The sequence below is a fragment of the Lampris incognitus genome, chromosome 20 (assembly GCF_029633865.1).
Source record: "Lampris incognitus isolate fLamInc1 chromosome 20, fLamInc1.hap2, whole genome shotgun sequence".
NCBI lineage: Eukaryota > Metazoa > Chordata > Actinopteri > Lampriformes > Lampridae > Lampris > Lampris incognitus.
The window spans coordinates 1,235,045-1,256,773 of NC_079230.1; the positions used below are offsets into that span (position 1 = coordinate 1,235,045).

Consider the following 21,729-nt stretch of genomic DNA (forward strand, 5'->3'; position numbering starts at 1 on the left):
AGTAGAGGAGTTGACGGCCAAATTTCACGGCTCCTCCGCGTTCTCAAAACTCGACCTCTGCCAGCGCTACCTGCAGGTCCACTACACCCAGGCAGCCATGACCTCACTGCCTTTGTGACACACACTGGGGTTTACCGCTACACACGTATGCCATTCGGCCTCAGCTCTGCCCCCAGTTGCTTTCAGAAAATTATGTCCACCATATTTGCCGGCATTCCTGGGGTGGTCATCTACCTGGATGACATTGTGGTGCACGGTCCGACTGCAGCTGTCCATGATGAGCGCCTCACTAGGGTGCTCAATGTCCTCGCCAGCCACAATCTCACGCTGAATGGCGAGAAGTGCACCTTCTCAGTACCCGCCATCGAGTGTGTGGGTTTCCGCCTGACTGCTGATGGCTTCAGCCCGCTCCTTTCTAACGTGGAGGCAATACAATGCCTCCCTGAACCCACATGCTCGACCCAGCTCGCTTCCTTCCTGGGTATGATGGCCTATTACTTGCGCTTCCTGCCTCAGTATTCTTCAACCACAACCTCACTACAGGAACTCCTAAAAAAGAATGCGGCCTGGACATGGACCCCAGCCTGCTCTGCAGCTGTGCGCCAGCTTAAGGAACAGCTTACATCTCCCCCGGTGCTGGCACATTTTGACATTAACATCCCCACTATAGTGACCTGTGACGCCTCCAACACAGCAGTGGGCACTGTGCTGTCCCAGGTCCAGCATGACACCGAGCGCCCTGTTGCATTCGCCTCTCGCTCACTCACTGCGGCTGAACAGAAATACTCCGTGGGGGAGCGGGAGGCATTGGCATGTGTGTGGGCGTGTGAGCGTTAGCACATGTACCTGTATGGGAGGCACTTCACGCTACGGACTGACCACCAGGCCCTCACGTCCCTACTAGCTTCGTCGGGGTCAGGACACAAACCGCTGCGGGTCCACCGCTGGTCCGAGAGGCTCCAGCAGTACGACTTCTCCCCTCAGTTCACCCCAGGTCGGGATAACGTAGTGGCGAACCTTCTTTCCAGAGCTAGCCCTGGCCCCGCACCAGACTCAGGCCCAGATCTAACGGAGCCAGACCTCATTCAGATGTTGCAAGCCCCACTCCAAGCTGCAGTTTCTCTCCAGGACCTCCAGCTTGCCTCGGAGGCGGACCCCCTCCTCTCCCAACTATGTACTTTCATCCGGGAGGGCTGGCCCCTGACGGTCCCTGAGGAGCTGGTACCATACAGGAGGGTCAGGGAGGAGCTGTCCTGTTGGCATGATGTCTGCGTGGCTCGGGGGCTCTGCACAGTGGTCCCTGTCAGCCTGCGGGCACGTATCCTGGCCATGGCCCACGAACGTTATTTGGGCATTGTGAAGGTAAAGCAGCGTTGCAGGAGCCTTGTGTGGTGGCCGGGCATTGACAGGGACATCGAGGCCATGGTAAAAGACTGCACAGCCTGCCTCATCAGTGGGAAGACCGGCCCGCCGGCCCCACCCCCACTACAACCAGTACACTGGCCTGCCACTGCCTGGGAGCACATCCAGGTGGATATCTGTGGGGAGCTCCACGGTGTCCCTCATAGTCAGCGCTTCCTTGTGGCGGCATACGACCTCCACTCTAAGTGGCCGGAAGTGATCGCGGCTGGTTCGGTCACGATCCAGGTGGTCACTGCCTTCCTTGCCTCTCTGTTCGCCAGATGGGGGATCCCTAACAGAATCACTACGGATAATGGCCCGCAGTTTATCTCAGCTGAGTTTGCAGCTTTCCTGGCAGACAAAGGGACCAACCACATTCGCACTGCCTTTTATCACCCAGAAGCCAATGGGGGTGTGGAAAGGTTCAACCAAACACTAAAAAACGGCATCAAGGCACATCTGGCTGACGGTCTACCTTTCTCAGCTGCTTTACTTCACACCATGCTGCACTACCGGGAAACACCACACTCAACCACAGGCAGCTCACCAGCCCACCTCATGATAGGCCGGGAGCTCCAACTTCCTCTGGATCGCCTGCGAGCACAGTTGGCTACCGCACCTGCATCGGTAACGCCGGTCCAGCACAGCAGCAGGGTCGCTGGCCGTCAACGTCAGAGGAAAAAGCGGTTTGACAGGAGGCGTAAAGTGCGTGCGCCACAGTTCACAGTTCTGGACTGGGTCCGGGTCCGTCGGCTGCACCGGGGTCACAAATTGCTCTCCTTCTGGTCGGCACCACTGCAGGTCACCAGTCAACTAGGTGCAGCGACATTCCACCTCTCTGATGGGTCACGGTGGCATGCCAGCCGACTTCACAAGGTAACTCCAACTAACACCACACACCCAATGCCTCGGAGAACTGGGGTTCCATGGTGGCAGACTGTGACTTTCCCATAGCACAGCAAGAACCCGCAGAGGGACATCCAACTGAGGCTGGGGGCCCCGCAGCTGATCATGAGGCCCAGCCAGCTCGAGCTCGGGCTCCACCAGGCTATCTGAAAGACTATGTTAAGGACTTCTGACGTTTAGGTTAGTTAGAGCGTGGCCTGTCATGTGGCAGAATAATCCACATGGCTACGCTGGTAACTGGTAGTCCACCCAGTTTACCTAGTTGTGATACAGTTCATTCATGTTCACTGTTCTGGTGATTTGTGTAGAGGGGGGGAGAAAATGTTGTGTATAAGTCACAACAATGTGACTGTAGTCTAGGACACTGCAGCTTTAAGTTTTACTACAGCTGGTTTACGGCAGTTGGTTTACGGCAGTAACACAAGACGTTGTTGATACTATACTGTACGTGTATATAACGTTTACTGTGGCAGCAATTAACACAGTTTGATTCAAAGTCGTGGTCCGAGTTTTGCTGGACACAACAGACACACTGCTGGACGAGGGTGACGTTCTGTGCGTACGAGAGACCTCAATCAGGACGTCTGGTGGTGGACACACTGCTGGATGAGGGTGACGTTCTGTGCGTACAAGAGACCTGAATTAGGACGTCTGGTGGTGGACACACTGCTGGACGAGGGTGACGTTCTGTGCATACGAGAGACCCGGCTTGCCAAGCAGGACTTAGACAGTCTGAACACTATACACGAGGACTTCCATGGTGCTGGTGAATCCACCACTGATCTCAGCACGAAAGTAGTACGAGGTAGGACACCTGGTGGTGCGGCTCTACTCTGGAACTACAAATACGATCCGCAAGTTAAGATGGTACGTTTAAATGTTGATTGGGCCATGGGACTCGAGTTTAATTATGATGATAAAAAGTTTATAATGTTAAATATATATGCACCTTATGAATCCTATTTAATTATGTTGATAAAGTTTATAACATTAAACATATATACACCTTATGAATCCTATTTGATTATGCGGATAAAGTTTATAATGTTAAATATATATACACCTTATGAATCCTATTTAATTATGCTGATAAAGTTTATAATGTTAATACGTATATATACACCTTATGAATCCTATGAGGCTGAGGATGAATTTCAGAGCAGGCTAGCCTCTGCTTGTTCTTTTATTGAGGACAGTGACTCACCTTGTGTCTATGTAATTGGAGATTTTAATGCGGCGTAGTCAGATAACAATTCTATATAATATATATTCCCTCCAGGCCTGCACGCCCAACTCCACCTGCCCCTTGGCTGATGACTCAGTACGTACTGACAGACAGAGCCTGAGAGTTGCAGAGCGCAAATGGAGAAAAGGCAAACTCCCAGAGGACCTTCTCAACTTCCAGTCTCTTCTTTCCACTTTCTCCTCCTCCCTTTCTGCTGCTAAGGCTGCCTTCTATTGCTCTAAAATCCTATCCTCTGCCTCTAATCCTAAGAAACTCTTTGAAACCTTCTCTAGACTTCTCCGACCCCCACCTCCTCCTCCTCCTACTTCCTCCCTTCTCCCTGATGACTTCGCTAACTTCTTTGACAAGAAGGTAAATGACATCAGATCCTCCTTTTCTCATCACCCGGTTAGTGCTGCTTGCACTATCCCACCCTCTGCACCCTCCTTCACTTCTCCACGTCCCACCCTATCCCACCTCGCTCCCCTCTACCCCGACGAGGTTCTAAACTTCATCACATCCAGTCGCCCCACCACATGCTCCCTTGACCTGGTCCCCTCCCCTCTTCTTCAGTCTATAGCACCTGGACTCCTTCCCTATCTAACCCACCTCAACAACACCTCCCTCCAGGCAGGATGCTCTCCATCTGCCTTCAAGACTGCTAGAGTCACCCCTCTTCTCAAGAAACCATCACTTAACCCCTCTGATGTAAAAAACTACAGACCAGTTTCCCTTCTACCCTCTCTATCCAAAACTTTCGAACGTGCTGTCTTTAACCAACTTTCTTTGGACCTCCACCAGAACAACCTCCTGGACCCCAACCAGTCTGGGTTCAGGGTGGGTCACTCGACAGAGATGGCCCTCCTTGCAGTGACAGAATCACTGCACTCTGCGAGAGCAAACTCTCTCTCATCTGTCCTGATACTCCTGGACCTGTCAGCTGCGTTCGACACAGTGAACCACCAGATCCTCCTCTCTACCCTCGAGGGGCTGGGTGTCACAGGCTCTGCACTCTCAATGTTTGCAACCTACCTGACGGGTCGCTCCTACCAGGTGGCATGGAGGGGATCTGTGTTGGAGCCTCGCAGACTGACTACAGGCGTTCCACAGGGTTCGGTTCTGGGTCCTCTCCTTTTCTCCCTGTACACAACATCCCTGGGTTCTGTTATTCGCTCGCATGACTTCTCTTACCATTGTTATGCCGATGACACCCAGCTGATCTTGTCCTTTCCTCCCTCTGACACACAAGTAGAGACACGCATTGCTGCGTACTTGACTGACATCTCGGAGTGGATGGCGACACACCACCTGAAGCTCAGTCTGGACAAGACAGAGCTGATGTTCCTCCCGGGGAAAGGTTTCCCACACCGAGATCTGGCCATCACCATTGACAACACCGTGGTGACGCCAAATCGGACTGTGAGGAATCTGGGTGTGATTCTGAACGACCAACTGTCGTTTGCTGAAAACGTTGCATCGGTTGCTCGCTCCTGCAGATTTCTCCTCTATAACATTAGGACGATTTGCCCATTCCTCACTGACGAGATGGCACAGGTGCTCATCCAGGCTCTGGTCATCTCCCGGCTGGACTACGGCAACTCCCTCCTTGCTGGCGCCCCGGCGTCGGCCATCAGACCTCTGGAGCTTGTTCAGAAAGCTGCAGCTCGTCTGGTGTTCAACCGCCCTAAGTTCTCCCACACAACTCCCCTTCTCATTCCCTACACTGGCTCCTAGTAGCTGCTCGCATCCAGTTTAAGACTCTGGTGCTAGCCTACAGGGCAGTGAAAGGAACAGCTCCTTCCTATCTCCAGGCCATGGTCAAGCCTTATACCCCTGCCCGACCACTTCGCTCTGCTGCCTTGGGACGCCTGGTTGCCCCGTCGCTCAGAGGCCTTTGCTGCCGATTGACCCGGTCACGGCTCTTTTCTGTCCTGGCCCCACAGTGGTGGAATGAACTCCCCACTGATGTCAGGACAGCGGAGTCGCTGCCCATCTTTCGGCGCAGGTTGAAAACTCACCTCTTTAAGAACTACTACCCTGTTACTTGTTCTTAGCACTTATTGTATTCACTCATTAAAAAAAAAAAACTCTTTCTTGCGCTTTTACTTTAGCACTGGTTTTGCTCTTAGATGTTTGTTTAGATGCACTTATGACCTCTGATGACTAGTAGTTCTCCTGATTTCTTACATTAAATGCACTTATTGTAAGTCGCTTTGGATAAAAGCGTCGGCTAAATGACTGTAATGTAATGTAATATACACCTTATGAATCCTATTTAATTATGCTGATAAAGTTTATAATGTTAAATATATATACATCTTATGAATCCTGTGTAATTATGCTGATAAAGTTTAGAATGTTAAATATATATACACCTTATAAATCCTGTGTCATTATGCTGATAAAGTTTATAATGTTAAATATATATACACCTTATAAATCCTATTTAATTATGCTGATAAAGTTTATAATGTTAAACATATATACACCTTATGAATCCTATTTGATTATGCTGATAACGTTTAGAATGTTAAATATATATATACACCCTATGAATCCTATGAGGCTGAGGATGAATTTCTGAGCAGGCTAGCCTCTGCTCATTCTTTTATTGAGGACAGTGACTCACCTTGTGTCTATGTAATTGGAGATTTTAATGCGGCGTAGTCAGATAACAATTCTATATTTGCAAAACATCTGCTGCAGTTTTGTAATGACAGCAGTTTAATAATTTCTAGCAAAGTATCCTTGCCTGATAAGAGTTTGACTTGTGTAAGTGAAGCGTGGCATACTACTTCTTGGCTTGGCCATTGTATGTGTACAGGAGATGCCCATGCCTCTCTGGATAATATAGAGATATGCTATAGGTTGGCCACCTCTGATCACATACCTGTTGCTATGTTACTCAATGTTGAGAATGTACCCCTGCTGGCTGTTACTGGTAATGCTGCTAATACAGGGAAGCTAGATTTAGTTTTAGTTAGCCCGTATAGTGCTGGACTTCAGCAGCTACTGAAGGTGTGCTCGCAGTATGGTGAAGAACATGACATTAAATATAACGCCAAAAAACGTAACGTCATAATTATCAGAACTAGAGAGGACAGGAAATCACATTTTCCTGTGTTTGAGTTATCAGATAGTCCTCTCGATACATGCAAGGAAATAAAATATCTTGGAGTGATGATCTGACAGATGACAGTATACCCACAATGCTGTAAAATCTATGTCCAGGCTAATATGCTGCTTCGGAAGTTCTCTATGTGCTCTGTTGATGTCAAGTGTTCATTGTTTAGAGCTTATGTAACACCTCTGTATACAGCTCATCTCTGGTCTTCCTACAGGAAGAGAGGTATACAGAGGCTATATAACACCTCTGTATACAGCTATTCTCTGGTCTTACAGGAAGAGAAGTATACAGAGGCTACATAACACCTCTGTATACAGCTCATCTCTGGTCTTCTTACAGGAAGAGAAGTATGCAGAGGCTATATAACACCTCTGTATACAGCTCATCTCTGGTCTTCTTACAGGAAGAGAAGTATACAGAGGCTATATAACACCTCTGTATACAGCTCATCTCTGGTCTTCTCACAGGAAGAGAAGTATACAGAGGCTATATAACACCTCTGTATACAGCTCATCTCTGGTCTTCTCACAGGAAGAGAAGTATACAGAGGCTACATAACACTTCTGTATACAGCTCATCTCTGGTCTTCTTACAGGAAGAGAAGTATACGGAGGCTATATAACACCTCTGTATACAGCTCATCTCTGGTCTTCTTACAGGAAGAGAAGTATACAGAGGCTATATAACACCTCTGTATACAGCTCATCTCTGGTCTTCCTACAGGAAGAGAAGTATACAGAGGCTATATAACACCTCTGTATACAGCTCATCTCTGGTCTTCCTACAGGAAGAGAAGTATACAGAGGCTACATAACACCTCTGTATACAGCTCATCTCTGGTCTTCTTACAGGAAGAGAAGTATGCAGAGGCTATATAACACCTCTGTATACAGCTCATCTCTGGTCTTCTTACAGGAAGAGAAGTATACAGAGGCTATATAACACCTCTGTATACAGCTCATCTCTGGTCTTCTTACAGGAAGAGAAGTATGCAGAGGCTATATAACACCTCTGTATACAGCTCATCTCTGGTCTTCTTACAGGAAGAGAAGTATACAGAGGCTATATAACACCTCTGTATACAGCTCATCTCTGGTCTTCCTACAGGAAGAGAAGTATACAGAGGCTATATAACACCTCTGTATACAGCTCATCTCTGGTCTTCTTACAGGAAGAGAAGTATGCAGAGGCTATATAACACCTCTGTATACAGCTCATCTCTGGTCTTCCTACAGGAAGAGAAGTATACAGAGGCTATATAACACCTCTGTATACAGCTCATCTCTGGTCTTCTCACAGGAAGAGAAGTATACAGAGGCTATATAACACCTCTGTATACAGCTCATCTCTGGTCTTCTTACAGGAAGAGAAGTATACAGAGGCTACATAACACCTCTGTATACAGCTCATCTCTGGTCTTCTCACAGGAAGAGAAGTATACAGAGGCTATATAACACCTCTGTATACAGCTCATCTCTGGTCTTCTTACAGGAAGAGAAGTATGCAGAGGCTATATAACACCTCTGTATACAGCTCATCTCTGGTCTTCTCACAGGAAGAGAAGTATACAGAGGCTATATAACACCTCTGTATACAGCTCATCTCTGGTCTTCCTACAGGAAGAGAAGTATACAGAGGCTATATAACACCTCTGTATACAGCTCATCTCTGGTCTTCCTACAGGAAGAGAAGTATACAGAGGCTATATAACACCTCTGTATACAGCTCATCTCTGGTCTTCTTACAGGAAGAGAAGTATACAGAGGCTATATAACACCTCTGTATACAGCTCATCTCTGGTCTTCTCACAGGAAGAGAAGTATACAGAGGCTACATAACACCTCTGTATACAGCTCATCTCTGGTCTTCTTACAGGAAGAGAAGTATACAGAGGCTATATAACACCTCTGTATACAGCTCATCTCTGGTCTTCCTACAGGAAGAGAAGTATACAGAGGCTATATAACACCTCTGTATACAGCTCATCTCTGGTCTTCTCACAGGAAGAGAAGTATACAGAGGCTACATAACACCTCTGTATACAGCTCATCTCTGGTCTTCTTACAGGAAGAGAAGTATACAGAGGCTATATAACACCTCTGTATACAGCTCATCTCTGGTCTTCCTACAGGAAGCGAAGTATACAGAGGCTATATAACACCTCTGTATACAGCTCATCTCTGGTCTTCCTACAGGAAGAGAAGTATACAGAGGCTATATAACACCTCTGTATACAGCTCATCTCTGGTCTTCTTACAGGAAGAGAAGTATACAGAGGCTACATAACACCTCTGTATACAGCTCATCTCTGGTCTTCTCACAGGAAGAGAAGTATACAGAGGCTATATAACAGCTCTGTATGCAGCTCATCTCTGGTCTTCCTACCGGAAGAGAAGTATACAGAGGCTATATAACACCTCTGTATACAGCTCATCTCTGGTCTTCCTACAGGAAGAGAAGTATACAGAGGCTATATAACACCTCTGTATACAGCTCATCTCTGGTCTTCTTACAGGAAGAGAAGTATACAGAGGCTATATAACACCTCTGTATACAGCTCATCTCTGGTCTTCTCACAGGAAGAGAAGTATACAGAGGCTACATAACACCTCTGTATACAGCTCATCTCTGGTCTTCTTACAGGAAGAGAAGTATACAGAGGCTATATAACACCTCTGTATACAGCTCATCTCTGGTCTTCTCACAGGAAGAGAAGTATACAGAGGCTATATAACACCTCTGTATACAGCTCATCTCTGGTCTTCCTACAGGAAGAGAAGTATACAGAGGCTATATAACACCTCTGTATACAGCTCATCTCTGGTCTTCTCACAGGAAGAGAAGTATACAGAGGCTACATAACACCTCTGTATACAGCTCATCTCTGGTCTTCTTACAGGAAGAGAAGTATACAGAGGCTATATAACACCTCTGTATACAGCTCATCTCTGGTCTTCTCACAGGAAGAGAAGTATACAGAGGCTTTATAACACCTCTGTATACAGCTCATCTCTGGTCTTCTCACAGGAAGAGAAGTATACAGAGGCTATATAACACCTCTGTATACAGCTCATCTCTGGTCTTCCTACAGGAAGAGAAGTATACAGAGGCTATATAACACCTCTGTATACAGCTCATCTCTGGTCTTCTTACAGGAAGAGAAGTATACAGAGGCTATATAACACCTCTGTATACAGCTCATCTCTGGTCTTCCTACAGGAAGAGAAGTATACAGAGGCTATATAACACCTCTGTATACAGCTCATCTCTGGTCTTCCTACAGGAAGAGAAGTATACAGAGGCTATATAACACCTCTGTATACAGCTCATCTCTGGTCTTCTTACAGGAAGAGAAGTATACAGAGGCTATATAACAGCTCTGTATGCAGCTCATCTCTGGTCTTCCTACCGGAAGAGAAGTATACAGAGGCTATATAACACCTCTGTATACAGCTCATCTCTGGTCTTCCTACAGGAAGAGAAGTATACAGAGGCTATATAACACCTCTGTATACAGCTCATCTCTGGTCTTCTTACAGGAAGAGAAGTATACAGAGGCTCAGAGTAGCTTACGATGATGCTATGAGCTTGTTGCTTCATGTCCCCAGATGGCATAGTGCCAGTCAGTTGTTTGTGTCCTCAGATGTGCCTACATGTGATGTACTTTTAAGACGGCTAATGTATAATTTTATGTGTCACCTGGATGTGTTGGAGAACAGCATCATAGAGGCTCTAACCAGCCCTACGAAAAGCTGCTATCAGGTCTCATCCAGACTCCAGAAGCACTGGCGACTCAGCCTGTATCTGTTATGAACTGACTGTGTTGTATCGTGGTGTGTTGACGCCTCACATGTTGTGTGTGTGTGTGTGTGTGTGTGTGTGCGCGCGCGCGTGTGTAGGCCTAAATGTTTTTGTTTTTTTTAATTGTATTGTTTTATTTTATTGTATTGTTGCTTGTATGCTATGGACCGGCTGTGTGTCCGAAATAAAGATTATTGTTATTATTAACGAAGAAAAACAAATTATAATTCTGATTTTGACAGGGCCAGCTGAGAAGGTCCTGATGGCCCACCACTGATAAAAACAATAAAGACAACATCCATCCATCCATCCATCCATTCTCTGAACCGCTCATCCTGCTTTCAGGGTCGCAAGGATGCTGGAGCCTTTCCCAGCAGTCTTTGGGCAGCAAGCGACAGGGAGACACCCTGGACAGGCTGCCAGACCATCACAGGGCACACACACACACACACACACACACACTCATACCGAGGGACAATTTAGTACGGCCGATTCACCTGACCTACATGTCTTTGGTTCACCTGACCTACATGTCTTTGGTTCACCTGACCTACATGTCTTTAAGTCACCTGACCTCCATGTCTTTGATTCACCTGACCTACATGTCTTTGGTTCACCTGACCTACATGTCTTTGGTTCACCTGACCTACATGTCTTTAAGTCACCTGACCTACATGTCTTTGGTTTACCTGACCTACATGTCTTTGGTTTACCTGACCTACATGTCTTTGAGTCACCTGACCTACATGTCTTTGGTTTACCTGACCTACATGTCTTTGGTTTACCTGACCTACATGTCTTTGGTTTACCTGACCTACATGTCTTTGGTTTACCTGACCTACATGTCTTTGGTTTACCTGACCTACATGTCTTTGGTTCACCTGACCTACATGTCTTTGGTTCACCTGACCTACATGTCTTTGGTTCACCTGACCTACATGTCTTTAAGTCACCTGACCTACATGTCTTTGGTTTACCTGACCTACATGTCTTTGGTTTACCTGACCTACATGTCTTTGGTTTACCTGACCTACATGTCTTTGGTTTACCTGACCTACATGTCTTTGGTTTACCTGACCTACATGTCTTTGGTTCACCTGACCTACATGTCTTTGGTTCACCTGACCTACATGTCTTTAAGTCACCTGACCTACATGTCTTTGATTCACCTGACCTACATGTCTTTGGTTCACCTGACCTACATGTCTTTGGTTCACCTGACCTACATGTCTTTGGTTCACCTGACCTACATGTCTTTAAGTCACCTGACCTACATGTCTTTGGTTTACCTGACCTACATGTCTTTGGTTTACCTGACCTACATGTCTTTGAGTCACCTGACCTACATGTCTTTGGTTTACCTGACCTACATGTCTTTGGTTTACCTGACCTACATGTCTTTGAGTCACCTGACCTACATGTCTTTGGTTCACCTGACCTACATGTCTTTGGTTTACCTGACCTACATGTCTTTAAGTCACCTGACCTACATGTCTTTGGTTTACCTGACCTACATGTCTTTGGTTTACCTGACCTACATGTCTTTGGTTTACCTGACCTACATGTCTTTGGTTTACCTGACCTACATGTCTTTGGTTTACCTGACCTACATGTCTTTGGTTTACCTGACCTACATGTCTTTGGTTTACCTGACCTACATGTCTTTGAGTCACCTGACCTACATGTCTTTGGTTCACCTGACCTACATGTCTTTAAGTCACCTGACCTACATGTCTTTGGTTTACCTGACCTACATGTCTTTGGTTTACCTGACCTACATGTCTTTGGTTTACCTGACCTACATGTCTTTGAGTCACCTGACCTACATGTCTTTGATTCACCTGACCTACATGTCTTTGAGTCACCTGACCTACATGTCTTTGAGTCACCTGACCTACATGTCTTTGAGTCACCTGACCTACATGTCTTTGGTTTACCTGACCTACATGTCTTTGGTTTACCTGACCTACATGTCTTTGAGTCACCTGACCTACATGTCTTTGATTCACCTGACCTACATGTCTTTGAGTCACCTGACCTACATGTCTTTGAGTCACCTGACCTACATGTCTTTGAGTCACCTGACCTACATGTCTTTGGTTTACCTGACCTACATGTCTTTGGTTTACCTGACCTACATGTCTTTGAGTCACCTGACCTACATGTCTTTGAGTCACCTGACCTACATGTCTTCGGGCTGTGGGAGGAAACCAGAGCCCCCGAAGGAAACCCACGCAGACACGGGGAGAACATGCAAACTCCACACAGAGAACAACCTGGGACGACCCCCAAGGTTGGACTACCCCGGGGCTCGAACCCAGGACCTTTTTTGCTGTGAGGCGACTGCGCTAACCACTGTGCCATCATGCCACCTGACAGAATATCTACTTGACAAAATTGTGTAAAACTTCAGAAGTGCCACAGTGTAGTTTGTTAGAAGAGCAGATAGTGTTTGTTAACTAGCTTGCTGGGTATTAAACCTCTTCACTGGACATGTCAGGCTGTTGCCCTACTAAAACATGAGGAAATGAAATGCGAGCAGGTTGGTTGTCTGTTACTCTTGGGCCACCATAGAAACCAGGAACAGAGGGGTGAGGAGTGATGTAGAAACAGAAATAGAGGGGTGAGGAGCAACTTAGAAATAGGAACAGAGGGGTGAGGAGTGACTTAGAAACAGGAACAGAGGGTTGAGGAGCGACTTAGAAACAGGAACAGAGGGGTGAGGAGTGACTCAGAAACAGTAACAGAGGGTTGAGGAGCTACTTAGAAACAGGAACAGAGGGGTGAGGAGCTACTTAGAAACAGGAACAGTGGGGTGAGGAGTGACTTGGAAACAGGAACAGGGGGGTGAGGAGTGATGTAGAAAAAGGAATAGAGGGGTGAGGAGTGACTTAGAAACAGGAATGGATGGGTGAGGAGCTACTTAGAAACAGGAACAGTGGGGTGAGGAGTGACTTAGAAACAGGAACAGGGGGTGAGCAGTGATGTAGAAACAGGAATAGAGGGGTGAGGAGTGACTTAGAAACAGGTATAGAGGGGTGAGGAGGGACTTAGAAACAGGTATAGAGGGGTGAGGAGCGACTTAGAAACAGGAAAATAGGGGTGAGGAGCGACTTAGAAACAGGAACAGAGGGGTGAGAAGCTACTTAGAAACAGGAACAGAGGGATGAGGAGCTACTTAGAAACAGGAACGGGGGGGTGAGGAGTGACTTAGAAACAGGTATAGAGGGGTGAGGAGCTACTTAGAAACAGGAAAATAGGGGTGAGGAGTGACATAGAAACAGGAATAGAGGGGTGAGGAGTGACTTAGAAAAAAGAACAGAGGGGTGAGGAGTGACTTAGAAATAGGAACAGAGGGATGAGGAGTGACTTAGAAACAGGAACGGATGGGTGAGGAGTGACTTAGAAACAGGAACGGATGGGTGAGGAGTGACTTAGAAACAGGAACAGAGGGGTGAGGAGCTACTTAGAAACAGGAACAGAGGGGTGAGGAGCTACTTAGAAACAGGAACAGAGGGGTGAGGAGCTACTTAGAAACAGGAACAGAGGGGTGAGGAGCTACTTAGAAACAGGAACAGAGGGGTGAGGAGCTACTTAGAAACAGGAACAGAGGGGTGAGGAGTGACTTAGAAATAGGAACAGAGGGGTGAGGAGCGACTTAGAAACAGGAACGGGGGGTGAGGAGTGATGTAGAAACAGGAATAGAGGGGTGAGGAGTGACTTAGAAACAGGAACGGAAGGGTGAGGAGTGACGTAGAAACAGAAATAGAGGGGTGAGGAGTGACATAGAAACAGGAATAGAGGGGTGACGAGTGACTTAGAAACAAGAACAGAGGGGTGAGGAGTGACTTAGAAATAGGAACAGAGGGATGAGGAGCGACTTAGAAACAGGAACGGATGGGTGAGGAGCGACTTAGAAACAGGAACAGAGGGGTGAGGATCTACTTAGAAACAGGAACAGAGGGGTGAGGAGCTACTTAGAAACAGGAACAGAGGGGTGAGGAGCTACTTAGAAACAGGAACAGAGGGGTGAGGATCTACTTAGAAACAGGAACAGAGGGGTGAGGATCTACTTAGAAACAGGAACAGAGGGGTGAGGATCTACTTAGAAACAGGAACAGAGGGGCGAGGAGCTACTTAGAAACAGGAACAGAGGGGTGAGGAGCTACTTAGAAACAGGAACAGAGGGGTGAGGAGTGACTTAGCTGTGAGTGTAGTGCCACTAACTGACACCCTGTGGTCAGAAATCACTTCATTAAGCTTTAAAAGGATTTTTATCAAATCATTCGGTTCAACATGTTAATGTAATTAGTTAACGGACGGGTCACAGTGGAAACAACGTTTGTGTTATTCTACTAAATCCAGCGGGTCAACATGTTAATGTAATTAGTTAACGGACGGGTCACAGTGGAAACAACGTTTGTGTTATTCTACTAAATCCAGCGGGTCAACATGTTAATGTAATTAGTTAACGGACGGGTCACAGTGGAAACAACGTTTGTGTTATTCTACTAAATCCAGCGGGTCAACATGTTAATGTAATTAGTTAACGGACGGGTCACAGTGGAAACAACGTTTGTGTTATTCTACTAAATCCAGCGTCTACTGGGAATGATCGGCCAGTCGTGCCGCAGTGTGAAGTCAGCGATGGGGGATAAAATGTATGGTGTGTGTGAGACGTCAGATGGACTACTGGATCACTACATGAATCAATAGGTGTGTGCGTGTGTGTGTGTGTGTGTGTGTGTGTGTGTGTGTGTGTGTGTGTGTGTGTGTACCTGAAGTAAGTGGTGCAGTGGATATTTCCTGGCCTCAATGAAAAGTTGTTGTTTGATGTTGATGAGTGGAGCTTCTCTCAAACACTCCAGGCTAACCACCATTCCTGTAACACAACAAACACTCCTGTAACACAACAAACACTCCTGAAACACAACAAACACTCCTGTAACACAACAAACATTCCTGTAACACAACAAACACTCCAGGCTAACCACCATTCCTGTAACACAACAAACACTCCTGTAACACAACAAACACTCCTGAAACACAACAAACACTCCTGTAACACAACAAACATTCCTGTAACACAACAAACACTCCAGGCTAACCCCCATTCCTGTAACACAACAAACACTCCTGTAACACAACAAACACTCCTGTAACACAACAAACATTCCTGTAACACAACAAACACTCCAGGCCTACCACCATTCCTGTAACACAACCAACACTCCTGTAACACAACAAACACTCCTGAAACACAACAAACATTCCTGTAACACAACAAACACTCCTGAAACACAACAAACATTCCTGTAACACAACAAACACTCCTGTAACACAACAAACACTCCAGGCTACCCACCATTGCTGTAACACAACAAACACTTCTGTTACACAACAAACACCCCTGTAACACAACAAACACTCCAGGCTACCCACCATTCCTGTAACACAACAAACACTCCTGTAACACAAAAACACTCCTGTAACACAACAAACACTCCAGGCTACCCACCATTGCTGTAACACAACAAACACTCCTGTTACACAACAAACACTCCTGTAACACAACAAACACTCCAGGCTACCCACCATTCCTGTAACACAACAAACATTCCAGGCTACCCACCATTCCTGTTACACAACAAACAAACACTCCTGTAACACAACAAACACTCCAGGCTACCTACCATTCCTGTAACACAACAAACATTCCAGGCTACCCACCATTCCTGTTACACAACAAACATTCCTGTAACACAACAAACACTCCTGTAACACATCAAACACTCCTGTGACACAACAATCACTCCTGTAACACAACAAACACTCCTGAAACACATCAAACACTCCTGTAACACAACAATCACTCCTGTAACACAACAAACACTCCTGAAACACAACAAACACTCCTGTAACACAACAAACACTCCAGGCTACCCACCATTCCTGTAACACAACAAACATTCCAGGCTACCCACCATTGCTGTAACACAACAAACACTCCTGTAACACAACAAACACTCCAGGCTACCTACCATTCCTGTAACACAACAAACATTCCAGGCTACCCACCATTCCTGTAACACAACAAACATTCCTGTAACACAACAAACACTCCAGGCTACCCACCATTGCTGTAACACAACAAACACTTCTGTTACACAACAAACACCCCTGTAACACAACAAACACTCCAGGCTACCCACCATTCCTGTAACACAACAAACACTCCTGTAACACAAAAACACTCCTGTAACACAACAAACACTCCAGGCTACCCACCATTGCTGTAACACAACAAACACTCCTGTTACACAACAAACACTCCTGTAACACAACAAACACTCCAGGCTACCCACCATTCCTGTAACACAACAAACATTCCAGGCTACCCACCATTCCTGTTACACAACAAACAAACACTCCTGTAACACAACAAACACTCCAGGCTACCTACCATTCCTGTAACACAACAAACATTCCAGGCTACCCACCATTCCTGTTACACAACAAACATTCCTGTAACACAACAAACACTCCTGTAACACATCAAACACTCCTGTAACACAACAATCACTCCTGTAACACAACAAACACTCCTGAAACACATCAAACACTCCTGTAACACAACAATCACTCCTGTAACACAACAAACACTCCTGAAACACAACAAACACTCCTGTAACACAACAAACACTCCAGGCTACCCACCATTCCTGTAACACAACAAACATTCCAGGCTACCCACCATTGCTGTAACACAACAAACACTCCTGTAACACAACAAACACTCCAGGCTACCTACCATTCCTGTAACACAACAAACATTCCAGGCTACCCACCATTCCTGTAACACAACAAACACTCCAGGCTACCCACCATTGCTGTAACACGTAACACACACGTTAGCCACGTGTTGCTGTGCGTGTTGTGCTGCAGCAACCAAGTCGTCAGGCTGTGTAATAATAATAATAATATTAATAATAATAATAATAACCCCACTCTCGTCACTGGTCGCGAGAGGAGACTAGTGACGTTTACCAGGCTAAGCTAACAGCTAGCCCAGGCAGACCGGAAGTTGTGAGCGTCGTGCTGGCTGGCGTCCGCTGCCCTGACGGCGGAATTGTTGGGCTGCGCTGTTGAGTGTTTGTGTTTTGTGTGGTTTGTTGCATTGTTCTCGCTGCCTTTGTATGGTTTTGGCGGTGTCGTATTTGGGAAATTTGGGATGTGTGTGTTTGTCGTTTGTGTCACACTGCTGTGGGAAACGGAATTTCGTTTTTTGTGTACACAAGTACATGAAAGAAATGTCAACATATTGTTCCTTATTCCTGATCCTGAAAATGAAATATGATTCGAGATGAACAGAGCAGAGTAGCTCAGCAGAGTAAAGTAGAGTAGAATAGAATACGATGGAGTTGTACCATTGGGCAGGCAGCAGTCCACCAAGATGCGGGGGGGCATGAGGTGGAGCCCCCATAGTTCACCGGATGACGGTCTGGGTGCCATGGCAACCACCGATCACACACCTTTACGCCACAAACACTGCTACCTGGAAAGACAGACAAACGACAGAAAGAGAAACAAACAAACCTTCTTAACAACCCAGGAACCGGTCTGGCATTGGTTCTGATTCTGGTTTGGCACTGAGTTGTGTAGTTTGCAGCTACGACCCATGTGGGAGTGATGCTAATAGAACACACTGACTTACATTAGCATTGCTAACAGGCGATATTTGATAAGGACGGTTACTAAAGGAGCGAGTATCTCTCTCACAATGTCTCTTTTTGTCTTCCTAGCTAGCACACCAGTAAAGACGTATGATGAACAAGTCCTGAGGCTCGGTGGACCAGGACACACACACAACCTGCGGTTCTGTGTGCTGTCAGAGACCAAGCAGGAACAGCAAAGCAGACAGGTGAACATACAAAGAGACAACGCTGGGGTGGATAAACACTAACCACATGACCACATGACCATATGACCACATGACCATATGACCACATGACCACATGACCATATGACCACATGACCACATGACCATATGACCACATGACCACATCACCACATCACCACATGACCATATGACCACATGACCACATGACCATATGACCACATGACCATATGACCACATGACCACATGACCATATGACCACATGACTACATGACCACATGACCACATAACTACATATCAACATGACCACATGACTACATGTCAACATGATCACATCACCACATGACTACATGACCACATGACCATATGACCACATGACCACATGACCATATGACTACATGACCACATGACCATATGACCACATGACCACATGACCATATGACCACATGACTACATGACCACATGACCACATGACTACATGACCACATGACCACATGACCGCATGACCATGACCACATGACTACATGACCACATGACCGCATGACTACATGACCACATGACCACATGACAATATGACCACATGACTACATGATCACATGACCACATGTCCACATAACCACATGACTTCTTGACCACATGACCACATGACTGCATCACAGCATGACCACATGACCACATGACTACATGACTACTTGACCACATGACTACATGACTACATGACTACTTGACCACATGACTACACGTCAACATGACCACATGACTACACGGCTAGATGACCACATGACCACATGACTACATGACCACATGATGACATGTCAACATGACCACATGACTACATGACTACATGAGACAACATGACCACATGACCACATGACTACATGACCAAATGACCACATGACTACATGACCACATGATGACATGCCAACATGACCATATGACCACATGACTACATGACCACATGACCACATAACTACATATCAACATGACCACATGACTACATGTCAACATGACCACATCACCACATGACTACATGACCACATGACCATATTACCACATGACCATATGACCACTTGACCACATGACCATATGAACACATGACCACATGACCATATGACCACATGACCACATGACCATATGACCACATGACAACATGACCGTATGACCACATGACTACATGACAACATGACCACATGACTAAATGACAACATGACCACATGACTACATGACCAAATGACCACATGACCACATGACCATATGACTACATGACCACATGACCATATGACCACATGACCACATGACCATATGACCACATGACCACATGACCACATGACCATATGACCACATGACCACATCACCACATGACAACATGACCGTATGACCACATGACTACATGACCACATGACTAAATGACAACATGACCACATGACTACATGACCACATGACCATATGACCACATGACTACATGACCACATGACCACATGACCATATGACCACATGACTACATGACCACATGACCACATGACAATATGACCACATGACTACATGATCACATGAACACATGACCACATGACTAAATGACCACATGACAACATGACAACATGACAACATGACCACATGACTGCATGACCACATGACTACATGACCACATGACCATATGACTTCTTGACCACATGACCACATGACTGCATCACAGCATGACCACATGACCACATGACTACATGACTACTTGACCACATGACTACATGACTACATGACTACTTGACCACATGACTACATGACTACTTGACTACATGACTACATGACCACATGACTACACGTCAACATGACCACATGACTACACGGCTAGATGACCACATGACCACATGACTACATGACCACATGATGACAGGTCAACATGACCACATGACTACATGACTACATGAGACAACATGACCACATGACCACATGACCCCATGACCATGACCACATGACTACATGTCCACATGACCACATGACTACATGACCACGTGATGACATGTCAACATGACCACATGACCACATGGCTACATGACCACATGACCATATGACCACGTGACTGCATGACAACATGACCACATGACCATATGACTGCATGACAACATGACCATATGACTACATGTCAACATGACCACATGACCACATGACTACATGACTACATGAGACAACATGACCACATGACCACATGACCCCATGACCATGACCACATGACTACATGTCTACATGACCACATGACCACATGACCACATGACTACATGACCACATGACCACATGACTACATGACCACATGATGACATGTCAACATGACCACATGACTACATGACCACATGACTACATGACCACATGATGATATGTCAACATGACGACATGACCACATGACTACATGACCACATGACCACATGACTACATGACCACATGACTACATGTCAACATGACCACATGACTACATGACTACATGAGACAACATGACCACATGACCACATGACCCCATTACCATGACCACATGACTACATGTCTACATGACCACATGACTACATGACCACATGACTACATGACCACATGACCACATGATGACATGTCAACATGACCACATGACCACATGACTACATGACCACATGACCACAATACCACATGACTGCATGACAACATGACCACATGACCACATGACTGCATGACAACATGACCATATGACTACATGTCAACATGACCACATGACTACATGTCAAGATGACCACATGACTACATGTCCACAAGACTACATGTCAACATGACTACATGACTACATGACCACATGACCACATGTCAACATGACCACATGACTACATGACCACAAGACTACATGTCAACATGACTACATGACTACATGACCACATGACCACATGTCAACATGACCACATGACTACATATCAACATGACCACATGACTACATGTCAACATGACTACATGACCACATGACTATATGACCACATGATGACATGTCAACATGACCACATGACCACATGACTACATGACCACATGACCACATGACCGCATGACTGCATGACAACATGACCACATGACCACATGACTGCATGACAACATGACCATATGACTACATGTCAACCTGACCACATGACTACACGGCTACATGACCACATGACTACATGACTACATGTCAACATGACTACATGACCACATGACTACATGTCAACATGACCACATGACCACATGACCACATATCAACATGACCACATGACTACATGACCACAAGACTACATGTCAACATGACTACATGACTACATGACCACATGACCACATGTCAACATGACCACATGATCAGATCACAACATGACCACATGACTACATGACCACATGACT

At 46.0% G+C, this 21,729-nt stretch overlaps 1 protein-coding gene across 2 annotated transcripts in view; it reads right to left on the reverse strand.

Annotated features, from left to right (window-relative positions):
- Positions 1-21,729, reverse strand: part of zgc:158659 (uncharacterized protein LOC791141 homolog) — a 249,431-nt gene that overhangs the window by 200,225 nt on the left and 27,477 nt on the right. For both annotated transcript variants that reach the window (XM_056300257.1, XM_056300256.1), the window contains exons 2-3: positions 17,888-18,015; positions 15,239-15,342 (exon numbers count right to left, since the gene is read on the reverse strand). In XM_056300257.1, coding sequence (XP_056156232.1) covers positions 15,239-15,342; positions 17,888-17,972 — 189 coding nt within the window. In that variant the 5' untranslated portion in view covers positions 17,973-18,015. The remainder of the gene's footprint in view (positions 1-15,238; positions 15,343-17,887; positions 18,016-21,729) is intronic.